At 34.4% G+C, this 16,253-nt stretch overlaps 1 protein-coding gene across 8 annotated transcripts in view; it reads right to left on the bottom strand.

Annotated features, from left to right (window-relative positions):
- sema5a (sema domain, seven thrombospondin repeats (type 1 and type 1-like), transmembrane domain (TM) and short cytoplasmic domain, (semaphorin) 5A) overlaps nucleotides 1-16,253 on the bottom strand; it is a 404,793-nt gene that overhangs the window by 90,556 nt on the left and 297,984 nt on the right. For all 8 annotated transcript variants that reach the window (XM_073940463.1, XM_073940461.1, XM_073940462.1 and 5 more), the window contains 3 exons: nucleotides 12,358-12,475; nucleotides 3,776-3,957; nucleotides 955-1,098 (listed from right to left, as the gene is read on the bottom strand). In XM_073940463.1, the coding sequence (XP_073796564.1) occupies nucleotides 955-1,098; nucleotides 3,776-3,957; nucleotides 12,358-12,475 (444 nt within the window). The remainder of the gene's footprint in view (nucleotides 1-954; nucleotides 1,099-3,775; nucleotides 3,958-12,357; nucleotides 12,476-16,253) is intronic.

Below are 16,253 nucleotides of genomic sequence, written 5' to 3'. Positions count from 1 at the left end.
CTTTCTGAACGCTAAACAGCACAAAAACAGTTAACTTATCAAAATAAACCACATGCCATTTATAATAAAGCTGTATTAATGCATATTTCCTGCTGGTCCTGTGTAAACTATGGCAAGCTGAGTTTAATTGTTTATATATTTATTTATATCCAGATTGGAGGGCGGAGCACAAGAATAGTTTGAAGAAATTACATGTGTAATAAACGGCAAGGACAATTGCAATAAAAGAGGTGATCAAATGTTTAAAGACTATGCCCTTCATGATAAAGATATATTTATTTATTTATAGGTAATAATTAATAATTGATTTTATTGCCTGTATTGTAAGTGATACTGTTATTCCACACTAAGTGCACATATATCCTTCTTCCACATTTAAGAAAAATAAAATACAATAACTTTTGATTTTTAATACTGACACTAAAAAATTCATTTCCCTAGAATTGAGAAGCATTGTTGTTTCCTTAAGTAAAAAAAAAAAAAAAAAAAAAAAAAAAAAAAAAAATATATATATATATATATATATATATATATATATATATATATATATATATATATATATATATATATATATATAATGTTTATTACTCAAAATATAAAAATATTGACCTATATGGTTCTTTGTCTCGAGGCCTTATTTGGACCCAATATCATTAATGCTCTAAAAAAAAAAAAAAAACAAAAAAAAAAAAAACTGTGCAATTAACTTTAGACCAGGTTTTAGTTGGTCAATAGAGGGGTCTATCTCAGTTGTCTCAAAATAGCAATACGTCAACTTAGCACACCAACTTACTAGGCCAGCATGCCCATGGATGCAGAAATAGGTGCATGCTTTTAATATTAAACAGCAAACAATACCTACGGCAGGCTTAAATTTGCAAAAACCACATGGTTCTGCAATGGACCGACTGTTTAATAGGGCCCTGTGTGCTGTATTTGTGACTGTATCTGTACCTCTCCTCTCGGTTCTGGCCCACACAGACGCGTCCTCCATGTCTGGGAGTGGGGTTACTGCAGGAACGCTGCCGAACCTGGAATCCAATCCCACAGCTGGTGCTGCATGGAGCCCAGGCAGTCCACGGTGTCCATGCCCCATTTCTGCAGACAGATACATAATAGCAGTAATCACTAATCAAACGCTGGCACAGCTGGCTGCTATAATCCAACCTTCAGTTTGTTAACTGAGGATCTCAGTTAAGACCATTCTAAGCTTGTTTATGTAATGCGGGATTGAAAAAAGGACACATAATTGGGTGAAATAAATTTGTCTTCAAATTTAGATCAGAATCCCACAGAGACCTGTGTTTCTTAGTTTCTCACAGAAAATTGACAAATTAACAAAAGGGAGTCACGTTGAGATAATCTGAAAAAAAAAATGTCAGGGAGAATTTGGGGATATGCAATTATAAGTTTTTAAAATGAGAGTTATGAGAACTCAAACTGTGATTGTAAGTAATAAAGTAAAATAACCCAGTATACATGAATATAAATTAGATATAAATCATGAAATATATTGTGACTGTACAGGTATTACTTCACAAAAGTCATATTTAACATGAGAGTTATGTGAGTTATTATCTCAGTTGTGAGATAAATGTGGATATTTCCAATTTAAGAATTACTTAAATCATATTAGACATTTATTCATATTTACACTCGCCAGTCACTTTATTAGGTACACCTTAGTAGTAGTATTAGTTGGACCCACTTTTGCCTTCAGAACTGCCTTAAATACTAAAATTATTTTTGAGATTTTGGTCCATATTGACATGAAAGCATCATTAATTGCTGCTGATTTGTCAGTTACACATCCATGATGCGAATCTTCCATTCCACAACATTCCAAAAGTGCTCTATTGGATTGAAATCTGGTGACTGTGGAGGTCATTTAAGTACAGTGAACTCATTGTCATGTTCAAGAAACCAGTCTGAGATAATTTGTGCTTTATGACATGGCACATTATCCTGCTGAAAGTAGCCATCAGAAGATGTGTGCACTGTGGTTAGAAAGGGATGGACATGGTCAGCAACAATACTCAGGTAGGCTTTGGCAATGACACAATGCTCAATTGGTACTAATGGGCCCAAAATGTGGCCAAAAATATCCCCAACACTATTACACCACCACCACCAGCCTGAACTGTTAATACAAGGCAGGATGGATCTATGCTTTCATGTTGTTGATGCTATATTCTGACCCTACCATCTGAATGTTGCAGCAAGAATTAAGACTCATCAGACTTGTCAACGTTTTTTTAATCTTCTATTGTCCAATTTGGTCAGCCTGTGCGAATTGTGGCCTCAGTTTCCTGTTCTTAGCTGACTGGAGTGGCACCTTTGCTGCTGACAGGATGTGGTCCTTTGCTGCTGTATCCCATCGGCCTCAAGGTTGGATGTGTTGTGCATTCAGAGATGCTCTTCTGCATACCATGGTTGTCATGTGTGGTTATTTGAGTTACTGTACCCTTTCAATTAGATGGAGCCAATCTCTCCATTCTCCTCTGACCTCTGGCATCACCAAGGCATTTGCATCCACAGAACTGTCGCTCACTGGATATATATTTTTTTATCGGACCATTCTCTTTAAACCCTAAAGATGGTTGTGCGTGAAAATCCCAGTAGATCAGCAGTTTCTGAAATACTCAGATCATCTCGTCTGGCACCAACAATCATGCCACGTTCAAAGTCATTCAAATCACCTATCTTTCTTCATTTCGATGCTCTGTTTGAACTGCAGCAGATCGTCTTAACAATGTTTTCATGCCCAAATGTAATTGCTGCGATTGGCTGATTATAAATTTGCGTTAAGCAGTTAGACAGGTGTACCAAATAAAGTGGCTACTAAGTGTATATTGTATGAGAAATATCATATGTATTTCTACATATCAGTCTACAAATCAGTCTCTATTCTATATTTAGTGATTATTTATTGAAAAAAAACATTGCAAATGTAACAAAATTAAGTTGCAATTATAATTAAAAAAATGAGACTGTGGAATAAAATAAACAATCTTGTAAAAAATGTTCAGTATCTTTCAAAGACTGATCATTTCCCTTCATAAAATATCAATGTTTCATCATGAGCCACAGGTATTTATTTAGTTTTTGCCTGTTTTTATCATTCTGTCTAACAAATTAACATAAAAATCTTCTTTAACGTTCTACTGAAGACAAAAAGCCACCTACAAGTTTGAAGGACTGATTGTGAGCAAATCAACAGCATTTGTTTCATCACTTCCCTATCCCTTTAAAGATAGGGAAGTGTACAGGTGTTTTCAGTTTTTTTACAGTTATGAATTGCATTTTGGTACCTTGATGCAGACTTTTTATATTGAGTTGTAGTTTAATAAAGTGAGTTTAGTAACAATATATATTATGTGAAATAATGTAGAAATAAGTCTGTAAAATAACAGATAAAGTACTGCAGATTATCACAAGGTTATACCGTAATTTAATTCAATTCAGTTCAAATCAGGTTTTTTTCACAGTATGTATCATTCCAAAGCAGCATTTTCAAAAAGTGGAGATTATTACATCATAGTCAAAATCAGAAATGTTAAGGATTACTTTAGGAATTCATTTACAACACCAATACAGACAATAGATCACTTCAAACTATTATAAATGTCAATGAAAGTCACAACAACATCAACATTAACTTTTCTTGGAAGAAAAAATCAATTTAATGCAATTCAACTGCATAAAAATATGGACAAATGCTAGTTTACAGATATTATGTAGAGTTTGAGTATATTTTTTGTGGAGTTGTTTATACCTGGAGCAGTTTGCCACTTCAACACTGATTCCTTGGCAAGGCTGTCCGCCACATTGAGGACTTGGACTGTCACACGCTCGGGTTCGACACTGGCACGAACCCACACTGCCACCATCACTGTGACTACAAGTTTTCCACCCTGACCAGGCTCCATAATGACCATCTACAGTCACGTTTCTCACCTAAAAACACACAAGCACAGAGCAAAATAAGCAGAATATAAATTCAAATCAATGGCTGCAGCAGATAAGGTCACATTTGCCAGTTATTAGATGAAACCATTCTAAAATATAGCTTTTAGTTTATTAGAAATCGGTCCATGATCATGAACAAGCTTTGCAACGAGAGCAAATTTTCATTTGAGGCATAATATGAGAATGCAGTAATGAATAGCTAATGTAATTTTGTTATTGCACTCTGGTTATTAACATCTGAGGTATATCAGATGCAGGACAACATATTTTGTGAACAATAGTAAAAGGTAATGTTGCCCTTTGCATAAAACACAATGTGTTCTGTGGGAAAGATTGTCGATGTATTATAAATAAAGAAGAATAAATGACCTTCTATGTGGAAAGAAATTGTTTGCGCTCTTTGTTGTACTGAGCGCAGAAGAGAATCACATTTCCAATGCGATGGAAAAGTAAAAACAAACCTCATTTTCGAAGGCCTTGCTTTTCTTTTAAATATAGATGGGGTTTCTGCCAATTTTAAGATAGGGATGATACTGTAAGTTAATGTTTTTTTTTTCCGTCCAGAGAAAATAAATGTGGTTCTCTGTTTATTTTCCTACTGCATTGGCTTAGTGAATGAAGTGCATCTCCATCTAGTTTTACTGTGCTCTACTAGTGAAGTCATTTTCAACATGTCAGTCAAGCTTAGATACAATCAGTCACTGTAGATGAACAGGCAAACAAATATACAATATATAGTGTTCAAAAAAGTGTATCAAATGAGTAAGATGGCCTGTATGTGTTAGTGATATGCAGTAGATGATATGCAATAAAAGTGGTGTATGCTGATAGCAGCTCATTTAGACTAGCAAGCATTTTATAGACACAGCAGAGCTCACCATACAATAAACACACACTATAATGCTTAGAAAAAAATGTTTTATTGTTATTGTTGAAAGCTATGAGACTTTATTGCCTTTTAATGGGTCAGTTCATCCCAAAAATGACAATACTGACATTATTTATTTCCCCTTTTCTTGTTTCAAACCAGATTGTTCTTTTTTTTTTTGCTCATGTTGAACAGAAAGTCAATCGTTGTGTAGAAGTCATTCTTTAATATATCTTTCTCTGTGTTGAGGGTGATGAATTATTTCTTCAAGTCCATGACGTATTAGAGGATAATGGCATCGTTTACAATTATACATAGTATTATTATACACAGTATTACTTATGTTTTTGCATCAGAATATTATATATCAGATTTTGCACTCAATATTACATTTGGCAGCCTGAATAATAAATAATTACAGCATTATAATATGGCAGCCCTAAATGACCTGATATATTATTATCTCATATACTAAATTATCTAATATACTAAATTACCTGATGTATTAAATAAAATGTTTAACCCTGAGCTAGGTGTTTTAATAAATATTTTTGTTTAAGCATTTTAGTACTGTATTTTTTTACTCTTTAAAATTATGATAATCAAAAGCAAAACAAAATGTTAAAGCCTCAAGTAAAAATACAAACTTGAATACAACCACCAAAATGATCTTTATTTCAGAGTTTTATTTTGTATTAAGAGAAAATGTTGTAATTTCCAAAGGTTTCAAAACCATTTAATAACCAAACCTTTTTCAGAATTTAATTTTCATAATGTTTTAAACCTCTGATAAATAAATTATGATAAATTATTATGCAAATGAACCGATAAACTCATCACAGTAGACACATCACAGCTCCAATAATAGCTAAATATTTAAAAAAGGTTTTCAGCACAGGTAAAGTTTTAAGCCATTTACTCACTCTGATTAGCGAGAGTTTAAATAAATGGTTTTCTAATTTTCTGAACTATATCAAAGACTATAGAATAAACAAGACATGTCACACATATAGTTTTTAATCGGGAAAAGTGTACCGATAAATACTTATATATGTTCCAAGTGCACTTCAAAATACAAAATTTTTGTAATCTGCATAAAACCAAAGCAAGTTACAGTCAGTCCTGTCAAATGCACATCACCTGACAGCAGTTACTCAAACGGCCACAAATGTGTAAACAAAAAGTTTTTGTAATTTCTGGAGAAGATTCACCATCAAGATCAAGTTGTGGATTACTTCAGAAAACCAGCGCAATCTGGCGAAGCATTATCCAGAGGATGATAATGTGTGGAACAGCCATAAATGAGGTTGGTGACTCCTTCCTTTTGAGTGGGCATGCACATTAGCTTGGTCAAACTGAAATATGTTTGATTCCGACATTTTGAAATAAAACCTATGAGATGGTTTTTGTTTAATTTTATTGGTGGTTCCAAATATGTAATGTAATCCTAAGCTTGGCAAACAGTTTTGGAGAATTTGATGTTTCTCCATTCAGACAGAATGCCCGAGCATTTCAAAGACGGCCACCGAGTGAAATGACTTGCTTTAAAGGGACTTTGACTGTATGGTGTCAGCGATATCTCTTTAATTTTTAGATTTAGTAGCTATTTTGTATAAATTTGTATGATCACATTCGATTTGCTTATTGTTGGTTGCTACAGCTGCTTTTTAAAATCGAACATATTCGTACGACTGAATTTGTACAAATTAGCCACTAAACTGACAAAACCTAAAATAGTTACATTTCCTCGTGAGATCAGGCCGGGTGTGCTTACTTTGAGTTCTTTTCCTATTAGGTTTATTATCTTGTCTAGTAATGCACCCAAGATAATGAACCGAGCAAAATCTTTATTATCAAAGATACTAGGGCTGCACAATTTGGTGAAAAAAAATCTAATTGCAATTTATCTGATTAAAATTGTGATTTGTGGTTTAAAATGCAATTGACTACAGTTTCATAAAAGAGCTGCAGGTTTGATGTGGTGCTTTTAAAAGCACCAAAGAAAAACCAAGCATAAGCACAAAGTATGTTACACTATGCTACTGTTTATTTAAAGCCTTTTTTCCCCAATAAAGTTGTCAGTTGAGATGACAAATTAAGAAAATACCTACAGTATTTTAAATTCAATTAAATAAATTATATTAAAAATCTTATATAGAGATATATAAAACCTTACCATTGCATTTTTGATTACATGAAATTCAGGGTGCACTGACAATGCTTACATACATGATTTTAGATTTTACTTCACAGCATAAGAATTCTTGTATTAAAATTTATAATTTATATATACATTTATATTTATATATTAATTGTAATACAATCTTGCTGTAACTGTTGTCTGCTTTATAAGTAATGTTAGTTGGATTGTTTTAATTTTGAGCTTGCCTCTTCGAAATAATTGCAATAATATGCTTTAGCGATTTGAAAAATTGCACCTTTTCAAATCATGATTTTGGTTAAATTTAATTAATCATGCAGGCCTAAAATATACATATAAAAACCAGATGATAACCAGAAAAGCAAAGCAAAGCAAAACAAACCAATCAACCAACCAGCCAGCCAGCCAACCAACCAACCATCCAGCCAACCAGCCAGCCAACCAACCAACCAACCAACCAACCAAACAACCATAATAGCAGAAGAACTGTATTACACTGCATGCCCTCTTATGAAATAATGAATTTGTACACTAAAAAAATATATTCAAACCTGCACTCTTCCTTAACATATTTGAAGCATGATTTTAATTATTGGCTCTGACAGCGAATGACACCTGAAACTAAATATGTGTACCCAATATGTATAAACAACATGTGTGAAACTAAATCAATATAAAATCTTGCATTCTAGTGACTCTGAGACCAAACCCTCCTACGCTTTTACACTTCGACGTGTGTGTTCAACAATTCCATGCTGTTCTTTCTTCAGGCAGTGTAGGAGGCAACTTGCTATTACACAAAATGTCATTTCTCAGCTACAGATACAAGGTCTCTTACCTAAAGACCCTGTGAGACACAACACCTGATATAGTTTATTATATATATGTGTGTGTGGATCGCCCTTTCAGAGATGTGGTATAACCTTTAGAACTTGAAACCACCAGAGCGTCCAAATATTTTCAGAGCGACTGTAAATGGGAGAGATGTGATAGATGGGACAAAGCATTCGGGGAGTGATCTACAGTCTGGGACGCCTCAGGCAGGGGCGCATGTCAGCACAAAAGAGAATGGGAATATGAAGCCATGTTACCCGAGTATGACACTCTTAAACAGCATGGCTGGGGGAAATTCTGCTGCACTGTTTCCACATGTGCTACTTACAAATGGCTTTATACAGAGGACATCAAAATTACTGAAATGATTTCAAAACACTTGATTTTTTAAAATAATCTAATTCTTATAGTTAAGATTAAATCTAATTGTAGTTATAGCTATACAATGCTAGAAGAAGTAGATTACAAATAAGACACTTTAATTTAATCTATGGTCTGTTGAAATTCTTCATTCTGACTGGTTGGAAAACAGAAATTTCTTTTTGTATGATATTGGCATCGAATTCTAAACATATACTGAGGAGATGTGTAGCTTTTGACCAATTACTTTTCTGTATTGAAATTTTTTTTACATTACTTTTTTCTTCATTTTGAGCATCATAAACTCGATGATGATGGATAAATAAGCCCAAGTGTCTTCTTTCTAAACATTTGTGAAGTTTATTTATAAACTAATTTCGAAAGGATCACATGCTTATGATTGCTTGCAGCTGGTCCTGCATTATCCAATTTATGATTCACCAATCAGGTGAATCCTAAGCCACTATAAATACCCACTATAAATACCCTAAGTTCCATATAACAGCCTTTTTCGTTTTGAAGAGTCCCCTCTTTCACCCCTACTCCTCCTCCTTTTCTAGATGAGTGGCTTACTGATAAAAAAAAAAAATGCATGTGTCTTTTTTTATTTCTTTTTTTTATTTTTGCAGACTATGCAGGGGGCACATAATGATGACGTGATAACATTTGATTGGCGTTGTTGTTCCTGGGTCATCATAAAAACTGTTTGTCTCAGGACAACTTGCACTTGGCAAAATCAGGAGGTGCTAGCTATCACATGAGCTTCATAATGAGGGGAGATCTAAAAATTGGTCAAATATTGCACAGCATATATTAGTTTTAATAAGTGGTAGGCCGTTATTGGTGTTAACATGCTGCATTAACGTGAGACTCTTATCGCGCGTTGGAAAAAATATCGCCGTTAATCTATTCTCAAAGTTGGTTTGGGAGCTGGGTCTATTCTACACAAGCTATGACTTTCACCTTGATATTTTAATGTGGATGTATACCTGAACGGTGAGCAGTCTGACAAAAAAGTGCCCTTTTGAATCAAATCAGCAGGATGCCTGACTTTAACTGCAGTTCGGCAATTTCACTTTAACTCATGAACATTTCATTCATGCCTTCATCACAAACTGGGGTATTGGACGTAAATAAGGAGTAAGGACTGGTGAGAGTGTTATGGAATTTAACTGGAAGGAGAAAAAAACTTCCACATTTCGCAATGTGTGTGTGTTTGTGTGTGTGTGTGTGTGCGGTCCTTTACTGACAGCCGTGTGTGTGGATCTTGTCGGAAAATATGGTGAAAAGTCCTACATGATGGCAATAGTTTGATTACAGTGTTTACTTTAATAATGCCACAAATAAATGCATACTCCACTTCTTAAATCCATTTCTGTTTAGTTCAGTTATGACTTTAGTCGGATTAAGGTGATCAAAAATCGCTGTTTGGAGCTTATGTAGACCCACAGTTCAAAATTCATGTTTAACTGAATAAACAGTTAGTAAACACAACAACATCTTATTGAACATAATTTATTTTCATGATCAATTATCATAGTAGAACAGTTTCTCAAGCAGTTTGCGATGCATTTTGGAAACAGGTGATGAGCTTCTGGTCTAATGCGCCACCTGGCTTGAGAAACCTGTTCTCAAAGACTTATTATTTGGGAAGCATGCATATTTCGAATGCCTTTGGCAGAATACAAATGAGCCATTTTATTCTAGATCATCTAGACAAATCTAGATGATCTAGATTAAAAAAAGATCTATGCCCACTAAAGTTTTAATGTATCTAAAATTTGGAAAATGACCAAAGAAAGAAAAGGGTAATCAAAAGTTTGCCATTTTAAAGGGTTTAAAATGCTTTACATTGAATTGCTCCTACCTAGTGCATTTAAAATGCTTTTACACGTGGCAAGCCATAGGTTATTCCTTAGATAAAATACAGTGATCACAATTAAAGAATAACAATTATTGCAGATGGATGAAAGATTGCTCAAATACCTGAGGTTACAAGTTAAAAACAAGAAGGAAAATCACAGGACTTTGTGTCACTTAATGTATTTTCTTTCTGCTCTGCTGTGATCTGGATCTGTTCTTCTTTAGATCAAGTTTCGTTAACACTTTTTTTGATGGTTCATTTGAGAGTTAGTAGACTGTCTGCTTAATGCTTAACAGCCATTTAACTGACTATAAGAAACTGTGCAAGTACATGTCAACTTACACTAACCCTAACCTAACAGTCTACTTATAATCTAATGAGAATTAGTTGGCATGCAGATATAAGGTTACTTAAATTTAACAAACTGACCATCAAAATAAGGTGTGACCCAAGTTTCTTAGCTCTTCAGTTTCTTAGCCAAAAAATATTGATATTTCAGTCAGGATTATATCAGGACTCTGGGTTGCCTATTAGCTCAGTGCTTTTACATTTATGGAATCCATTTTCTGTGTGACTGGTGCTTCTGAAATATGTGCATTTACACCACAATGTAGCAGTATAAGACGCCAACTATAAATAATTACTAAAACCATTTTTCATAATTAAAGTGCACTTTAGACTAGTTCTCTGCCCAATTCCAGTTGCAGTGTTGAACTGATTGACTAATTAGATTCTCCACATTATCCTGTGCTCTCATGCAGTTTTATTTTATGGACAATTCATTTTTTTTTTGGACTTAATTTAGTTAGGGATATTGTACTGTATAGTTGCAGTATACTCATTGATTTGGCAAGACCAGGTTTTCTCACTATGACTAACATGGTCCATTGGGTCTTCATCTGGACAGCATGCTGTTAGAGGGTGGCTCACCATTTTGCAAATTCTGTGAAAACTGGAAATTGTGTCTGTCAGTTAGATAAGTTCTGTCAGATGATTATGGAAATCACCACCAGGGGCCAGATTAACACCAATAACTGCTATTTATCTGAAAATGTTCTCTGATTTTGATCAATGCTTTTTAAAAAAAAATATTATTTAATTTTTATCAAGCTAGATCAGTCTTGATAATAATTCATGTAAAAAAAAAAAAAACAATTTACACACAAACCAAATTCATGTGCAAAAATTTAAAATGTACATAATTATAATATACATTTCACAAATGCAAAACAATATTTGCAAATGTATTACAGTGTGCAAAGATTTTAATATTTAAAATGTGTGACGGCAATTTGTGATGTTCAAATCATCTTTCATGTGTGAATCACCCTAGATTTGTGTATGTTTGTTTTTGAGACTTTCCCAGCAGTGCAATCCTCTCACACAGCTCACTTGTACCCTTTAGCCAATCAGATACAAGCTCACTGTTCAATCAATCACAACCTGCCGAGAGCACAGTAATTGATGTACTCCAGTATTCACACCTTTTGCACAATCTGACTTAATTTAGAATGGAAATGGAAATGAAGCGATGTAGGCGTCAATGTGTGCATCACTCTTTATTTCCATTCTCATTTTGAAAAAAAAAAATCAGAGCATGCAAAAGACATAATATATGAATAGAACGAATTCTTCGTTTGCATTGCTGTATAGAGGATAAAATGCTTAATTCTAAACTTAGTCCCATTGGGTTCAGTTATATGATTGTAAATGGTGTTTTGCATTTGTACAATATATTTTATGAATATGTATTGTTATATTATGCATGTGAATTGTCTTTGTTAATATATAGATAATCATTCACGTGAATACATTTAGTTTTATGCATGAATTATTGAGACCAGTCTTACTCCATATTTTGTACTGTACTTCAGAATATTTGTAACTCATGAAATCTGCTATTTTACGCCCGCTCGAATAACTTCAAATATGACTGATCATTAATATTAACATTTTGAAAACTGTGACTGTTCTCTAATTTTGATCACCGCTATAGAGTATATTCTCCTTTTGTACAGAAAAAAAGAACATTTTGCTTCCATGCAAAAGAAACAATACATCAGACCTGCATTGCTTCTTCAACACTGTTCTAAAACTCTTCTAAGGGTGTTTGCAGTTATGAGCAAAAAAGTTAATCCTGCAAGACTGACGTTACGGTTGAAGCAGGCACATTTGTCACTGTTCTTCACCGACAGACTGGATCAGCATCTCAACTCTTGATATAAAAAAAAAAATCATAAAAAATTTGCTTTAAGGGCTGAGATGCTGCATGAATGATTGAAGTGCATTGTGGGTACTCACAGGACAGCGTGTAATGCTCTGCTCCCATTGGCTCATGCTGACGCTCTCTTCCAGCGTGGTGCATTTCTTGAGCACCAGATCCCAGCCGCAGTATGGATCTCTGGCCCCCACACAGGCTCTGAGAGACAGAGAGAAAGAGCAGATGCTCACTATATGAGAGTTTATGGCAACATCAATCAACTGAGAAATGACAAAAGAAGAGCACAAGTGAGGAGGACATGCAATATAATGAGAAATCCAAATCTTCTTTATGAAAACATGATGTAAGTTGTAAATTGACATTCTGTAAATTTTTTCAATTTAACTTTTCTACCAAGTCCAAAGACAACATGCGCTGACATTACAAAGCCAAAATGACTTATGTAAATCTTTCAGACATGGTAAAATCTAAACATAGCATGGCACATCCTATTGTTCATAATCACCGGCAGAAATCAAATCAAATGCATTTAATATGTTTTATTAAGTACATACATTATAAATGTTTTTTTTTTTCTGTAAAATCTAAATTAGAATTGAAATTTATGAAACTTTATGGGTATATTAGTTTTTGTTGGGTTTTCTTTACAATCCATCCATCCATCCATCCATTCATACATACATACATACATACATACATACATACAAACATACATACATACATACATACATACATACATCCTTCTTTCCTTCCAGAATAGCTATAAAATGTTATTGATATCAAATTGCTCAGATTTCTAAAGTGAGCATAATGCAGATTGAGACACTGTCACAATATATTTCCACCAGAATAACTTTCAAAATGTACAAAAAACAATGCTTGAGTTCAGAGTTCATGTCCATGGTGTGCTAATTTTCTTCATTGCATATTGATCACATTAAAAGCATAAATGAAATTCCTGTATTGTGACAACACTAGTACATAAATTCTACTGTATAGTTTATAAAAATAGTATAATTTATAATTTGTTCATTCATTAATTTTCCTGCGGCTTAGTTTCTATTTTAGAGGTTGCCACAGCAGAATTGTCATGATCACCAGCAATCAAACCACCAAAGGTCGCTGGTACACTCACATTCACATGAACTACAAATCTGCTGGTAAATGGACTATAAGAACCAGTCATGCTCCACACACATAACCAGTTGCAGATCCTGACTGATTGCATACACACAGCTGATGCTGCTCAAGTACTGATTACACACACATATATACAGCTCACTTTGAAACCCTCATTGCTGAGTCTAGTTATATTTTTTGAGTGACACTACAACGCACTACAACGTGTTTTACATTTACATTTACATTTAGTCATTTAGCAGACGCTTTTATCCAAAGCGACACAAAGCTTTTTTCCAAAGTTTTCTATTGTCTGCCTTTTCCATGTTGATCCTTTGCCTTGCTTATTTGTTTAATTCTGTTTGCTGCCTGCCTCTGATCATCTGCCTGTTAATTTGACTTTGACTCTGGATTGCTCTCATACATCTGTTTGCCCCTGTATTGACCACTGCTTGCCTGACTTTCCGAATACACCTGCAAGTGGATCCTCACCTTAGTTGTCAGTGTCATTCCCCTGGTTACATGAATGAACTGGCAACTATTTTAGCATATGTTTTGCACAGCAAACATGCCCTTCCAGCCACAACCCAGCATTAGGAAACACCTATACATACTCATTTACACACACTCATACACTAAGGACAATTTAGGTTCTCCAATTCACCTATGCCGCATGTCTTTGGACTGTGAGGGAAACCGGAGCACCCAGAGGAAACCTACATAAACACGGGGAGAACATGCAAACTCCACACTGAAATGCCAACTGACCCAGCCGGGACTCAAACCAGCAACCATACAACCAGCAAATATAATATAATATAATATAATATAATATAATATAATATAATATAATATAATATAATATAATATAATATAATATAATATAATATAATATAATAGAATAGAATATAATAGAATAGAATAGAATAGAATAGAATAGAATATTTTCTATTTTCTAGTCCTTATTCATTCATTTACTTTATTTTTTCAGCTTATTCCTTTCATTAATCAGGGGTCGCTACAGCGGAATTAGCAGGCAACTTATACAGCACATGCTTTACGAAGCAGATGCCCTTCCAGCCACAACGTAAGACTGGGAAACACCCATACACTCTTACATTCACACACATACACTTCGACATTTTAGCTTACCCAATTTACCTATAGCGCATGTCTTTGGACCTGTTGGGAAAACCGAAGCAAACCGAAGATAACATGGGAGATCATGCAAACTCCACACAGAAATGCCAACTGACCCAGCCGAGGCTCGAACCAGCGACCTTCTTGCTGTTCTATCGTGCTACCCACTGGGCCACCCTGACTTTTCAAGTGCTATTTTAAGTAAATAAACTGTAACAACAAGTTTGATCCAGAGTTTTTGTAGTTGTGTGTAGCACATACAGCTCTGCACACATTGGTGAGGAAAGAAAATTGTAAACAAGAACATGGTAACAGATACTAAAGCAAAAAAAAAGGAAGAAAAAAAAGTAAATAAATTCTGAATAAAAGTCCAAAAGATGCTTTTTCTAGCGGTGTGCAGCACATGTAGTACATTTATAGAGCACATTTATAGTTAAATGAGCATCATAAAGGCATGCTATCAAAAACAGACCTTCAGGCTTTAGGAGGCAGCGAAGCAAAGAAAAGCCTGTAAACTACATTATGATACTAAGTGGAACAAAAACTTTAATAACTGTAATACTGCACCTCTGGGAAATAAATTGAATGATAAAACATATGATATGAACCCTTTAAACAGTTAAACACCTTAAAGAGCACACATGCGTCTTATTATAAATATTGCTTGCTATGGCATAACTTAATCTGGCAATATTTCCCCCGAGTCTTGGTAATAGCTTTCATCAGAAATAGAGAACAGCCCTGAGACAAAAAAAGAAGCTTTTTTTAAAAAATCATTGAGGACTGATATACACATCTTCAAAGCAGACAAGAATTCAGTAATGTAAATTTTGGGGTTCGGTGATACAGCATTTTGAATGATAACAGTGTAAACCAAGCACTTTTAAAAGCCTGTCTGTCTATTAAATATAAATAGCATCCGCTCTCCTTTTTTTGTGTCTGAAAGCAAAAGGTGTGAGTAATTGACCTCTCAAAACCTTTAAAATGCTTAACAGGGGGGAAAAGCTCATCAGGCAAAACTCAGCTCATATTCACATAAGTCAGCGCTTTTCATTGGAATGCAAATGGAGAGAGATGATGAACAGGCTGCCATCTCTCCTTATGAGCAGAGATTAGAGCAGTGCTCTTAATACGAAGGCCTGGAGGCACAATGTCAAACATGATGATTGTTCTTTGTTGCCCTCTAGCAGAGGATCTTTCTGACATTACGGTTATTCTGGTGCACTGAAACATTAAGTTGCAGGCATGTACTGTAAACACTAGTAAGATTAGTTATATCGTTTATCTTGCGAGAAATCAAAAACATGGTATAAATTAAAAGCTATTATGAAATGTAACTTCTGGAATAAATGCAAGGGATTTGCAGTAAGACTACGAGTTACAGTAATGCATTAAAACACATTTACTAGGCATTCACATATGGAAATTTGGGAAAATTCTGATTACTCATTTTATTTGGAAGTAATTAACTGATTTGGGTTCCACACTATTGATTTGTGTAGGGCCAACAAGAAGGAATTAAGATGCACAGAAGGCACACAACATCATAAGATGTTTTTAATATTAGGTTCAATTTAGGTCATAAAGTCAGAAAACCAAAATTTAATGTCTATTCAGCGTCTAAGGACAACGGTATTTTGACATCCAATAACGACATCAAATGACGTTGATATTTGTTTGATTTTAGGTTGTGTTAGAAAGTGACCTAAATCCAACA

The sequence above is a fragment of the Danio rerio genome, chromosome 24 (genome assembly GCF_049306965.1).
Source record: "Danio rerio strain Tuebingen ecotype United States chromosome 24, GRCz12tu, whole genome shotgun sequence".
NCBI classification, from domain to species: Eukaryota; Metazoa; Chordata; class Actinopteri; order Cypriniformes; family Danionidae; genus Danio; species Danio rerio.
Note: the sequence above shows the minus strand (reverse complement) of the source record. Positions and strands in the feature narration are given on the sequence as shown.